General features: G+C 40.0%; 1 protein-coding gene across 1 annotated transcript in view; it reads left to right on the plus strand.

Annotated features, from left to right (window-relative positions):
• The first annotated feature begins 1,208 nt into the window (after positions 1-1,208).
• The window catches only part of LOC126185019 (pre-mRNA-splicing factor 38B-like), an 80,289-nt gene continuing 65,945 nt past the window's right edge, over positions 1,209-15,552 (plus strand). The window contains exon 1 of the mRNA XM_049927743.1: positions 1,209-1,421. Coding sequence (XP_049783700.1) covers positions 1,400-1,421 — 22 coding nt within the window. The 5' untranslated portion in view covers positions 1,209-1,399. The remainder of the gene's footprint in view (positions 1,422-15,552) is intronic.

Raw genomic sequence — 15,552 nt, forward strand, 5'->3', positions numbered from 1 at the left:
ATAGGTTTTATGCGGTTTGCTTAAGTTGATCAAGGTGTATGCCTTCGAAACAGACACTGCCAATTTCCTTCCTCATCATCGCACTATCCAAACTTATATTCCATTTCTAACGGCGTTGTAGTTGGCAGGACGTTAAATTCTACAAACTTTGTGTCTTCTTCTATTACTTCTCTGTAAATGGCAAGCCCTCAACTACCAGGAATATTTGGATTCATGTTATATCGTAATGTTTCGGATAAATTGCCATGATTTATGGTACCTTAATTACCAATTAATGGCAACACCTTTGATGACCTCATACTTCGCAAAATGTTCTATAGTAGATAATACACTGCGAGTCAAACGAAAATTTAAAATACCCTATATCGTTTTTCTTATATATAGTTCCTTTAGTAATTTGTTTGTGTTGCGTAAATGACATAGTTGTTAGACATTTGATTTTGGACCCAAAAGTAAATGTAACACAGAGCAATTTGTGTGCATTTACGTGAGAATGTTTCTGCCATTGTTTCCATAGGTAATCTGTTTCTCGAACATTCATATGCAGAGCAATTTGCTGGAGATAACGTAGCAAGGAAAGAGTAGGGACGTTTTCTGCGGAAAGTAATGTTGAACTGAGGCATTATATCTTCCTGTGTAAGTGTGTGTTAAAAGTAAGACAAATTCACGTAGTGAAGTAGTTCATATGCGGACGTTGCGTGCTTGTCATGCACAGGGACGTATTTGACCCGTCCAACATCATTTCGTGAAACAGTTAAAGGATAGACAGAAATGATTATTAGAAAATTAGTAGGTTGCCTGCTCCGTATGAATGCGACAGGATTCGTTGCGTCACTTTGTCATTCACTGACGTTTATACGTGCCTGTACTAGCGCCGAAGTAATTCCTAATGTATAATGTAGTCATGTATAAATACAGACATTCACAACATGCTAATTGTTTTCTTGCTCAATAATATACTTAACCGTAAACAGTTCAGCTCTTTCATAAACAATGCTTGCGATATCTCTTTAATAATGGGGCAACATGACAATCAGTCGTTTTGTCTGTCGCTTCGTCTGAGATTCTGGGTAACAGTAAACATTGTTGTCACCATGTGTGTCGGTGGCCTTAGTGCATTTATCCGAGTGTTTTGGTTCTGTCTCATGAGCTACCCTTTTGTGGACTTTGTGTTCGTGAAGTTCCCAAGAGAATAGAATTTAACGAGTATTCTTTCGTTTTGTATTCTTTGGATACCTTGACGCAGTTTTGTAGTGGTCCTTGATTGATGGATGTGTATGTTTTAAATTCGTTAGAGAAACTCAAAATAGGGTAGTACCCTGAAAAAAATAGATAAATATAAATAATTAATGGTTCTATGTGACAAATTAGAGTGGAGTGTGAGACAAATCGCACGTAAATGGTAATGGAAAAATACGATGGTATGTGTTCTACTCATCCTGTATGCGATACTTTATACCTATATGTATATTGAAGATGCTAGAATTATGATGTGTGCAGGTGTCTATTGATGTGTAAGACATTTTGTAACGTTACCCAAATGCCTCAGTGTTGTGTTATAGTGAAAGAAAATGCTCATTGCCAAGTATTCGCTAAGTATTATTTTAGTATATAAACACTGCCTCTCCAGCTTTACGAAGAATTAACACCACTTGTTAGCCGCTTTTAAATTATGAAGCTACGAAGCGCATCACAATTGGACATTCAGCAGACCAACATTTCTTGTGTTACTGGATATCCGAATTTCTCTTCCCTGTCATTTTCGAGTGAAACATAATCGCTCACATTAGTATTATCACGCCATACATAAAAAGTTTCGTTCCCATAGGTTATTACATGGTGACAGGAGAGTACGCATTTCATCATGAAATGGATATCATCTCAGCTGAAGGCGTAGTTGCCTTGGTTACCGTTTACGTGCGAAATACGCTGTTTGCTTGCGCGTATTTGGCTTGAGAGAGAGAGAGAGTGAGCGGGGGGGGGGCGGGGGCGGTTGATGTGAAGCACGAAGTGGCCAATAGATGACTGGCGGGTTTGAGTGCGACATACGAATAGGCTGGCTGTAGGGCGGCGGGCAATTGGTGTGACGTATTGCTTGCCGGGGGGGGGGGGGGGGGGGGGGGGGGGGCGGCGGCGGTTGATGTAAAGCACGAGTGACCGATAGACGATTGCCGAGTTGCAGTGCGACATACTTATTGCGTTATAATATAGTTGTTACAAGAAGCTTTCACTGCCTGGTGGCTTGTAGTTATGAACAGTTGTGATACTACACATAAATTTATGCTTAGGAGCTATAAAAGAGAATTGCGTTTATGTCTTACGCTCCCGCTCTCCAACATAACCGTTACATTTAAAACAATATATCATCATTAAAATTTTGGTGTGGTTGTATTATATTTGTGCTTAATATTTTAAAAAAAAAAAAGACATGTTTATTGACCCGCACTAAATATCTTCGCCATTGTCTTGTAAAGCTTGATATGGTATACAAGTCTATCTATGAACTGTCGTTTGTTGTTAATGCAGGAAAGTTTGCAACAACTCTGCCACATGTTGAAAACATTTGAGCAGAAGTATCTAGATCTCTATTTTCAACAAAGGTCATGCCCTGTCAGTCTTCATTTTCCAGTAATATTTTCATTATGTCGTTTTGTCTGCCAAAAAAGTATAAAACATTTAAGTAGTAAGCCGATTATTGTGGCTGTTATTTCATCCGTTAGTCAACAATTTTTTCACAATGGTACAATTAATAAATTTCCTATTTTACCTGTCATAAGTTGTTGTAAGGCATTATGTGCTCTATTTATTGACTTTTTGCTGTAATTATTAATAATATAAAAAAACTTCTACCAAATTCCAGCATGTTACTGTCATGTGCAAACGCTGTGTATGGAAATTCATGTGTAGCTGTATGACTGAGTAAAAGTTATTTGGGATACATAATTATGTTGTGCTACACATGAAACTACTCAAGTTTTGGCAGTTATTACAGGCAGCTTTCATCTGTCAACTTGATGAATTTTATAGTAAATGACTGGTTGAAAAGCTGATGCTCAGTTATCACAACTGACACTGATACATTTCCCATGGAATGTTCTCTCTGTTGCAGCTACTGCACAATTTACAGCTAAGGAATCGTCCCTTTACCTTGGAATAGTTTCCTCCTTACAACTGTTTAGATATATGTGCACTTCCCACCCTCTGCTTTATCCTCAGATTTGAGGAATATATAAAATTAATGTTCTCCATAAAAACTTTATCTTTTGTAATACAATTATTGGGCAACCTGGCTATTATTTGTGGTTACTCATTTCCCCTTCTACTTTTATGGTGTCAATACTTGATAAAGTTTTTAAAGGGAAATTGTTTACATGAATGATGTTAGTTTTTATTTGGACCCAACAGTATAAGAAATCCTGATCCATTGTACGTACATGGGTTTTCTACTGTCCATATTTCTTGAACATATTTCCATGATACTAGAGTTGTTTTTGTCGATGCTCATGCTGCTGCTATTTTTGCTCTTCCACCTTTTCCTTGCAATAATGGTATACTCAAGTTTTTCCCTTCTTTGTGTTAATGTGAAGTGTGCTTAATGCTCTTAAAGCCACTGCTAGAGTGTATATAGCATAAACATTTGTATCTCGCTATAGTGTGCAGATTTTTTTTTCCTCCCTTTCTTTTGTCCCTCCCCCCCCCCCCCCCCCCCCCGTGGTATCTTAACTGGGTACAAAGTCTATTCAAGCACTTATCTTTGATTTTTGCCCAGTATTTTCGCAGTTCTTCTGGTGCTGCTGCTTTCTTCATTGGTAGTTTCTAAAAAGTATGCATGCATGAAATCTCCCTGTTACTAAAAATATGTTGACCCCTCCTCCCCATCTCCTTTATATCCTTTACAGTGTCTGTCAGCTAGGTTGTACAGATGTCTTTGTTTTACTAGAAAGTGGACAAACTTACCCACCTATGAATTGTAATGTCATCAGTGTTCCTCAGTTCTGTTCAGTGATGCTTTCCATGGCATACAAGGCTCTAGGGTGGATGTCTGTTATATGGTGTTCAGCTACATTTCAGAAGATACATGTACTTTTTGGTATTTTGTGTCAGTTCATAGTTCCAATTTATTAAGTGGCATAGGGAGGGCTTTTTTTTTCACTGAATTAGGTTCTTTCTATTCACAGAGATAGTGTACAATTAGTGCTATGTTGCCCATCAATCCCATTTCTTACGATTCAGATACATTCCTCCGACTAGTTCACATTTCCTGTTTGTCGCCACATTTTCATAAACGCAATTGAAATGGTGAAAGCCCATCACCTTGTCTGAGCCGTGTTTGAATCTCAAAACCATCACAGTTCTGTGTGTTAACTTTTACTTTGGAGTGTATATAATGATTTTGAGTGGTGTGTTGTCTACTCCTAATTGCTGAATGTTTTGACAAAGAGTTTGTTGCTCCACATAATTGTAAGCCATTCTAAAGTCAACAGCTGCTTATGTTTCCAGAGTAAAGTAGTATTGTTTTAAGACTCAGCTAATCTATTCACGAAGCACCTCTGATATTCCAAAAAAAATTTCAGTTGGTTTTTCTCCTCATTAGTAAGGCCTTTGCATCTTATTCGGTAATGAGGGAATAGAGATGCTCATTATTGTTCATCATATTAAACGCTACCTGTGATGGGGATGGATTATGGCTTAGGTACAGTCAGGTGGTAAATGTTCTGGTTTTCAAATTTCTGAATAATTTTAATGAACTTTATCACCATGTTGTCCCATCACAGTGCTCCCATAGCTTAGTTGTTGCTTTGTTTTGTGATTTGACTAACTTCTTCCACGGTGGGCAGTAGTGGACCCACTGTCCAAATCCTCCTCTGATGGACCTTGTGTAAGTATGTTCTTAAGTATTCAGCCAGAAGATTGTAGTTTTCCTTGTAATTACAAACCATTTAGTGTATGATTCTCTAAAGGGAATACAGTTGCTTTAACTACACTTTCTGAGTTTTTATTTTGAACTTTCTGTGAAAAGTCTATGGACTTAGTTTATGTTATATATGTTGTTGTTTGTGACAATACATTTAATTGCTAAGGTTGTTTTGGCTGCATGGGCCCTCTGTTCCAAGAACTTTACCCAGTTTTCTGGATTTTACAGCAGCCCTATCCCAGCTATGATGTGTACCTTTGGACTGCTTCATAATTATGGTGTCCAGTCCATTGCATATGTTTCCTTTTTTGTGAGAGGTTTGAGCCACTGGTCCTAGTTATTAATTTTTTAAATATATTTGCCAGGCCATGAGATGGAGGAATTGCCCTATGGTGTTGGTTATGTTGTTGTTTGCATTTAAAAACACTTTCACTCTGTTCATTGCCATCTTTATCAGAGCAGATGATCAGATCTGTTGTGTAGAACTGACCATCAAACAGTGATTTGACAGTGTGACAAGACTTGAGACCTTGAGATGACAGGTGGAGCTGGGATTACAGAAGTGTCCAATTCCACCCGTCTGCTTTGACCCATGATGTCACCAGTATGGCGGAAACGACCCTTGTCAACGTCTCCAATATGGCGCCTATGACATCATTACGTAAATGACAACAAACACAAAATACATACAAAACCAACAAACACATCTCTCTCCAAAATATAATCAAACTAACGGGACCAGCATGGGAAATTGGGGTTTTTGGATGGGGACAAACTAAATATAAACACACCAAAATCCCAAACCACAAAAAATGACTACATAAAAACACCGCTAAATCCCCTAATTCTGCTACACTTACAGTGTCGACAGGAATCAGTCACTTTCCTTCACCTACATAGCTCAACCGCAGTTGTCAATACCACAAAATAAAAACCAACTACTCCAAAAATTATAATCACACCGCAACTATCGATACCACAAAACCAACATCTAAAAAAATTGGAATCGGATGCTTCCCCTGTCCTATATAGGTCAACAGCAGCTCACGATACCAAAACACGCACAGCTACGATGACACATTGGAATCGGACACTTCCCTTGATGTATATAGGTCAACAACAGCTCACGGTACCAAAACACACACAGTTATGACGACAAATTGGAATCAGTTACTTCCCATTACCTCTACAGCTCAAATACAACTGACGACACCAGAAAAATTAAAATCGAGTAGATCAACCACCAACACATGCAGTAAATAACACCAACCCAACAACACATAAAAACCCCACCTAACATCATAACATGCGTACAACAGATCCAAAAAAGTGACTACTTACCATAAAAAAGTTCCAGCGCTACACACTAACCCCCAGCTCGCATATTCTACTTGCATACACCACATTTCACTATCTCCGTTACAAGCCCGAAAAGTTGCAGAAACTTAATGACGGACAACATGGCGTCCCCCATTTCAGCCCGTGCCCTATTAAACTTAGAAGTCATATCCATACCTAACACAAGAAACCGCAAATTGAATTAAAAGACTTACTGCACGACAAACATCAAACCACTAACGTCAAACGAAACCGCAAAGGAAACTTAATCCGTAACTCACTGAAACTAATTTCCACTTTCCTATAACAGTCACGACCGATAAATGCACACTTCAAGCACTGACACCCATATTAACACAGAGACCATACACACAGCACCAGAGCACTACACCAACCACAACAAGACAACATCTACAAACACAACACACTGAAACTAAACTCCGCACCGTCATGACATCACGCAATACAACACCCTTACGTCATGGGTCAAAGCCAACGGGTGGGATATGACGCCTCCATAGACCCGGGGAGCTTGCCAATTCAGTCTCTGGGGTGTTGTGCTTGATACACTATTGCTATTTTTGTTGTCAGTGTTGGCCAGCAGTGGCTTGGCAAGTATATGGTGGAACCACTATATGAGTTTGCAGCTTGCCCTTGATACCTGGCAGGGTAGCGTGCATGTTGCCCCCCCCCCCCCCCTCCCCCGTGCGCGCACGCTCACGCTCACACACACACACACACACACACACACACACACACACACACTGTCCGCCGCTCGTGGTCTCGCGGTAGCGTTCTCGCTTCCCGAGCACGGGGTCCCGGGTTCGATTCCCGGCGGGGTGAGGGATTTTCACCTGCCTCGAGATGACTGGGTGTTTGTGTTGTCCTCATCATTTCATCATCATCCAGGAAAGTGTCGAAATTGGACTGAGCAAAGATTGGATAATTATACGGGCGCTGATAACCACGCAGTTGAGCGCCCCACAAACCAAACATCATCATCACACACACACACTCACACTCACACACACACACACACACACACACACACACACACACACACACACAGAGAGAGAGAGAGAGAGAGAGAGAGAGAGAGAGAGAGTGTTCCACTTTCCCACACTTTATCTACAGCCATGCCAGCAAACTAAGCCCATGGCATTCATCATAATGTGTGAGGCATTCTGCAATGATAATTTATGGAGTAACTATTGAAGGAATTAAGTTAAATTGTATAGTGCAAACTAAAAAAAAGGTCTTTGTGTTGTTCACCTTTTGACCTACTTTCTGATTATTCATCAACTATTCTTCATCAAACTTGTCTATCCATGAGCTTTGGGCCATCTGTTGTTCACACCTTAAAGCGCTCACTTTGGGAATGGGTAGGTGTGCTGGTCCTGGTTCTGATCCGCCCAGTGAATATCCATGTCTTTTGTTTTATAGAAATGTGCATAAATTTGGTGGGATTCATGACTAAACCAGAATTTTTGATGCTGTTCCACCCATCCCTCACCCCCACCCAAAAACAATTTATCTGATAAACAAAACATGTTGGAAAGTGTGTGTACCTGTTTAGTGGTGGCTTACATGTAAATTTTGAGTGAAATCATTTGTCTGTTCAACACTTTCAATGAACAGAATTTTTTTTAGTTGCTTATGTCACAGCCCAGATTACATGATAATTTTATTCTGTAGAGTCTTTCTTTTCCACCAGTTTTGACACAATTGCTGGCATATTTTGGAGGTACAATGAAATGGTAATTCCAGTTCATGTGTGCTATGCTTTTATATTTGTCATTATCACTACATTTCCGCATGTTGCGCTGATAGTATTTACTGGTGCCCATTTTCATGGCCCCACTTTAATTTAGTTTTGTTTTACCTGTGCATTTCATTTGTTGTTTATGGTTAAAATTTATCTACTTCAATCTCCTTTATGTGGTCATTTGTTGCTATTGCTATGCAATCTTTGTTGTGGACTTTTCTCTAATGTTGTGTTGACCAGCCTGTTGCTCTTTAATTTGTGTTGGCTCTGTTGACTATGAAGCACTGTCTCTGATGTTGTTATAAGACAGTTTCACTGGTACTTGGAGAAGCTTAATTTCACATGAGGATGTTGGACTACTTTGAAGGTAAAAATGTTGTTTGTTTGTTTGTTTGTTTTTTTTTAAATAACAGTAACTCTATTACTGGTTTCCATTCCAAAGATACACATTGCATACGGTTGAAGCATTTTGTGAAATTCATTTACCACAAATTTATTCTTACTGAAATTATTGCAATAAGATAGACCATGTGCAGTGATGTGGCTTCGTCTAATCCTAATTACATTTATATATTCATATCATAGCTATATATTATGAATACTTCACAATCCTACTTTGTATTCATCTGTCAATTCATGTGGGACTGAAAATTTTCTAATGCAATATTTAGTCCTTCCTCAAAATCAAATTTTCACAGCATGGTACATCTTTTACTGAGTAATATTCTGTTCTCTTGTTGCATTCCTTCCCAATACTTTCCTGAGATTACTGTAGACTCAAACTTTTCTTTTGTCACCAATCAAAAAGATTACACCATATGCATTAGAAATGTCATTGCTGGACATGTTTGTAAGAAATGTGACAAAGAAGATCTAAATAATTATTATCCAGTTTCATTACTGACATTGTTTATCAAAAATACCCATGGGAGTAATTTACTCGAGAAGTAGAAGTAATTCCAGAAGAGTTGCTAGACTGAAAGTGCATTTGCGCATTTATTTACCAGATGTTGCCAACCACAGATGAGAAAATATCAACTGGTGTTGTGATCAGTCCAAATCATTTTACTGTGGAGATTAAAGTACTAATGTAGATATGCTTACATTTTACAGATCTTGTGGCATTACAAGCTACTGGTTTTGATGATAAATGACAAAAACTTTGGAAAAAACATTATGCTTTGACGGGTGGGGTGGAAATCATGAATGTAGTTCCACATGGTACAGTTGTAGGGTATCTCATTTGCCTCAATATGTATTATAATAAATTTTGGTTGAGAAACAGCAACAGAAGAACTTGTTAGTAAAATTTTCAAGGGAGTGTCAAGTGGTTCTCTTCAAATGGATTCCCCCATGCTTTTGAGAGAATGGGAGCAGGGGAAGTGTGTTTGGTGGGAGTACAGTTATGTACAACAAATTGATTAATACAAACAATTAATATAGTACAATGTGCCTAGGGTGGAATCTTCCAAATTTTTGGAGGTACATATTAATCCAAGGGTCATTTGATTATGATATAGGAAATGTTATCAAAATACAGTGAAAATAAATAGCTGAAATATATAAACGTGTATTTGAATATACACACGTCAAAAAAAGTTTTGCATCACCCTGGTTCCCAGAACTCCTCAAGATAGACATTGACTGTGGATATTGTATCACAGACGCAGTCCCTTTGACTGTTCAGAGATGTCGCTAAACCCACCCAAAGATGTAAACAACTGTGCATGAGCAGCGCCTCTTAGATGGAGGGGGTCTGACAGCCAATCAGTTCCAGTCATTCCACCAGGAAGGAGGTACACGGCCCGTGTTGTCTGTAGTTCAACCGTGCCTCGACAGCCAATTCTGTGGTTCAATCGTGTCCGCATTGTTACTTTGTGCCAGGAAGGGCTCTCAACAACGGAAGTGTCTAGGGGTCTCGGAGTGAATCAAAGCGATGTTGTTCGGACATGGAGGAGATAAAGAAAGACAGGCACCTTGCTCAGGCCGCCCAAGGGCTTCTGCAGTTGATGATCGCTATCTACGGATTATGGCTTGGAGGAACCCTCACAGCAATGCCACCATGTTGAATAATGCTTTTCGTGCAGGCACAGGACGTTGTGCTACACCTCAAACTGTGCGCAATAGGCTGCATGATGCGCAACTTGACTCTCAACATCCATGGCGAGATCCGTCTTTGCAACCAAGACATCATGCAGCACGGTACAGGTGGGCCCAACAACACGCCAAATGGACCACTTAGGATTGGCATTACGTTCTATTCACTGATGAGTGTCGCATATGCCTTCAACCAGACAGTCATCGGAGACGTGTTTGGAGGCAACCCGGTCAGGCTGAACGCCTTAGACACTGTCCAACGAGTGCAGCAAGGCGGAGGTTCCCTGCTGTTTTGGGGTGGCATTATGTGGGGCTGAAGTAGGTTGCTGGTGGCTTGGTAGGCACCGTAACAGCTGTATGATGCATGAATGCGATCTTCTGACCAATAATGCAACCATATTGGCAGCATATAGGTGATTCATTTGTGTTCATCGACGACAATTTGCGCCCCCATCATGCACATGTTGTGAATGACTTCCTTCAGGACGATGACATCGCTCGACTAGAGTGGCCAGCATGTTCTCCAGACGTGAACCCTATCCAACATGCCTGGGGTAGATTAAAAAGGGCTGTTTATGGACGACATGACCCACCAATGACTCTGAGGGATCTACACCGAATCGCCGTGTGAGGAGTGGGACAATCTGAACCAACAGTGCCTTGATGAACTTGTGGATAATATGCCATGACGAATACGCGCATGCATCAATGCAAGAGGACGTGCTACTGGGTATTAGAGGTACTGGTGTGTACAGCAATCTGGACCACCACCTCTGAAGATCTCGCTGTATGGTGGTACAACATGCAATGTGTGGTTTTCATGAGCAATAAAAATGTGAAACATTGTACCAACTGAATCACAGTGCACATTTCTTCAACTTGGCTCCAAAATTGTTCACCAAACATTATTTTAATTTTTTTATTGCTAGTTGAAGCTACAGTCTTAAGCTTCCAAGCCTTTTAACTCGTACCACTTCTCCTAGATGCAATCAAGCACCCATTTCTTGCCAATTTCGGTACATGCCACTAATCAATACTCATTAAGCAGTGGTTGTTATCTTAACTCTTCCTTATTCATCAGACACACTATTCTGTATCAGCATGGTACTTGATAACATGTTGGTTTATGTTGATAGAATTTTGTTGCAGATGATTTTAAAAAAGATCCAGTTATGTAAATGTCCAGCATGTAGCCATGTTATCACAGAGAAAATGAATCTTCTTTGTAAAGCTGTTGACACTTTGCACATAATGCTGGGTTGTCACAAATATGATCCACAGAATGTGTAGAAAATTGAACTGTAGATTAAACCTTCTTTTCCCTCCATCATACACACAGCTATTGTATTTTCCACCTGTAACACTTCTGAAAAGTAGTAGTAAACAAACCCCATTCAGTAGCATAACAAGCTGAGTTGTGTATTTCATAATTAAACCATGTCCCAAAATAGACACTGTGCCACATTAATGAAACTTCCCATAATGATGTCTGATAGTTGTTATAACTAAACTAATGGAATGAGCGAAGATAACCTCTAGCCCTGTAGTGGAGACATTGAGAGGTAATCAGGAACATAAACAAGAATTGGAACTCGGTAGCTCAATTTGTAGTGCCTTGACACCAGGTAAACTACAAGACACTTAAAAATTTGTTAAAATATTTAAGAAGTTACGTTTGTTGTGAAGTGATGCCAGAGGAACTTCATAATGGTAAGACCCTTGGAATTTGGATGCCATTGAAGCACATTGAACTTCCACTAATGTTATACCAACCACGCTTCGATAATTTTGTAGTTCAGCATTACCACTATGCAATATGTCATACCACTAGGGAAGACAGTAGAAGTGCATGGCACGTCCAGGAATGGAGAGTTACCATAATCAGTTAAGTTTACTTGCTGTTGATGTCAAGGGACCAAGAGAGTACCTAGAAGTCTTCTCTGTATGATGTTGCTGTGCATCATCAGGCTGTATTGTACATATCTAACCATCAGTGTGGCATTATGCAGCCACCGTTAACGCACTGTTCATACAAACAAGGAATCATCAGGTAAACAAATTCCCCTGACTTTCTGTTGTTGAGGTTATTGCGCAACTTGTTGTTGAACCCTAATGGGCATTGACACAATTCAGAGGTAATTGCTGTTGAAGCACTAGGTTAAACAATCTTCTATGAAATATTGTTCATCAGTCAACTCTCACTAATCTTTGCATGTGCTCTTTGTCTTTAATAACATGACTTTGTGGCACAATAATTTTCTCCCTTGACCATTTGCTGTGAAGATTTAAAATTTTCAGTGCTTCAAAAACCCTGGACTCTCACACTCAGTATACAGTTACTTTCCTCCCTCCAACTGGGATAAATTTATACTCTAGTGAGCAATAAATGTCATAATTATTGGATGCAGAATCAAATGTTGAGACACCTTATTTCATCCGCTATATGCACAGTGTGCCTCTTGGATCTAATAGTATGACTGGACGATGCACACATGGGAAATGAAATAGAGAAGAACATTATTATCATGCATTATGCTTAGTATTTAGATATACATAAAGAGAAGGGGGATGACAGATTCCTAAATGTATTTCAGATTAGAAATATACATATACATTGTGATTGATGTTTCACATAGTCAATTGGTAGGGGACAACCACCAAACTATCATCCAATCGTAATTCTTTCTTGAGTACCACATGCTCGCTATATTGCCTGTTTTGTAGGTTACATGCAGCACCTTGTGAGGCATGTCTGGCTGCATGACAGCAACATTGCTCCCCACCACTACAAGATGTCTGTCACAGAATAATTTTGCTTGGGGTACAGTATTTGTGATACGGAAGTGACAGGAGTCAAATGAAAGACTAGGAACAGGTTCATGGAATCAACTATAAACATATGGTTTATAGCAGAATTTTGTCTGTAGGCTGTAAACATAAAGGATGTTATCAAACATTTCACACATGGAAGAATTCAGCAGGTATACTTGTTCATGTTGGTAAAGCCTGCTGACTTATGCAGATTGACTTCACGTTTATAGCGGTTATGGAAGTGAAATTTCAGACCTCCCCCCATGAACCATGGACCTTGCCGTTGGTGGGGAGGCTTGCGTGCCTCAGCGATACAGATGGCCGTACCGTAGGTGCAACCACAACGGAGGGGTATCTGTTGAGAGGCCAGACAAACATGTGGTTCCTGAAGAGGGGCAGCAGCCTTTTCAGTAGTTGCAGGGGCAACAGTCTGGATGATTGACTGATCTGGCCTTGTAACATTAACCAAAACGGCCTTGCTGTGCTGCTACTGCGAACGGCTGAAAGCAAGGGGAAACTACAGCCGTAATTTTTCCCGAGGACATGCAGCTCTACTGTATGATTAAATGATGATGGCGTCCTCTTAGGTAAAATATTCCGGAGGTAAAATAGTCCCCCATTCGGATCTCCGGGCGGGGACTACTCAGGAGGACGTCGTTATCAGGAGAAAGAAAACTGGCGTTCTACGGATCGGAGCGTGGAATGTCAGATCCCTTAATCGGGCAGGTAGGTTAGAAAATTTAAAAAGGGAGATGGATAGGTTGAAGTTAGATATAGTGGGAATTAGTGAAGTTCGGTGGCAGGAGGAACAAGACTTTTGGTCAGGTGATTACAGGGTTATAAATACAAAATCAAATAGGGGTAATGCAGGAGTAGGTTTAATAATGAATAAAAAAATAGGAGTGCGGGTAAGCTACTACAAACAGCATAGTGAACGCATTATTGTTGCCAAGATAGACACAAAGCCCATGCCTACTACAGTAGTACAAGTTTATATGCCAACTAGCTCTGCAGATGATGAAGAAATAGATGAAATGTATGACGAGGTAAAAGAAATTATTCAGGTAGTGAAGGGAGACGAAAATTTAATAGTCATGGGTGACTGGAATTCGTCAGTAGGAAAAGGGAGAGAAGGAAACATAGTAGGTGAATATAGATTGGGGGGAAGGAATGAAAGAGGAAGCCGCCTTGTAGAATTTTGCACAGAGCATAACTTAATCATAGCTAACACTTGGTTCAAGAATCATGAAAGGAGGCTGTATACATGGAAGAAGCCTGGAGATACTGACAGGTTTCAGATAGATTATATAATGGTAAGACAGAGATTTAGGAACCAGGTTTTAAATTGTAAGACATTTCCTGGGGCAGATGTAGATTCTGACCACAATCTATTGGTTATGAACTGCAGATTGAAACTGAAGAAACTGCAAAAAGGTGGGAATTTAAGGAGATGGGACCTGGATAAACTGAAAGAACCAGAGGTTGTAGAGAGTTTCAGGGAGAGCATTAGGGAACAATTGACAGGAATGGGGGATAGAAATACAGTAGAAGAAGAATGGGTAACTCTGAGGGATGAAGTAGTGAAGGCAGCAGAGGATCAAGTAGGTAAAAAGACGCGGGCTAATAGAAATCCTTGGGTAACAGAAGAAATATTGAATTTAATTGATGAAAGGAGAAAATATAAAAATGCAGTAAATGAAGCAGGCGAAAAGGAATACAAACGTCTCAAAAATGAAATCGACAGGAAGTGCAAAATGGCAAAGCAGGGATGGCTAGAGGACAAATGTAAGGATGTAGAGGCTTGTCTCACTAGGGGTAAGATAGATACTGCCTACAGGAAAATTAAAGAGACCTTTGGAGAGAAGAGAACCACTTGTATGAATATCAAGAGCTCAGATGGCAACCCAGTTCTAAGCAAAGAAGGGAAAGCAGGAAGGTGGAAGGAGTATATAGAGGGTCTATACAAGGGCGATGTACTTGAGAACAATATTATGGAAATGGAAGAGAATGTAGATGAAGATGAAATGGGAGATAAGATACTGCGTGAAGAGTTTGACAGAGCACTGAAAGACCTGAGTCAAAACAAGGCCCCGGGAGTAGACAACATTCCATTAGAACTACTGATAGCCTCGGGAGAGCCAGTCATGACAAAACTCTACCATCTGGTGAGCACGATGTATGAGACAGGCGAAATACCCTCAGACTTCAAGAAGAATATAATAATTCCAATCCCAAAGAAAGCAGGTGTTGACAGATGTGAAAATTACCGAACAATCAGTTTAATAAGTCACAGCTGCAAAATACTAACGCGAATTCTTTACAGACGAATGGAAAAACTGGTAGAAGCCGACCTCGGGGAAGATCAGTTTGGATTCCGTAGAAATGTTGGAACACGTGAGGCAATACTGACCTTACGACTTATCTTGGAAGAAAGATTAAGAAAAGGCAAACCTACGTTTCTAGCATTTGTAGACTTAGAGAAAGCTTTTGACAATGTTGACTGGAATACTCTCTTTCAAATTCTGAAGGTGGCAGGGGTAAAATACAGGGAGCGAAAGGCTATTTACAATTTGTACAGAAACCAGATGGCAGTTATAAGAGTCGAGGGGCATGAAAGGGAAGCAGT

This window comes from Schistocerca cancellata, chromosome 4 (genome assembly GCF_023864275.1).
Source record: "Schistocerca cancellata isolate TAMUIC-IGC-003103 chromosome 4, iqSchCanc2.1, whole genome shotgun sequence".
NCBI classification, from domain to species: domain Eukaryota; kingdom Metazoa; phylum Arthropoda; class Insecta; order Orthoptera; family Acrididae; genus Schistocerca; species Schistocerca cancellata.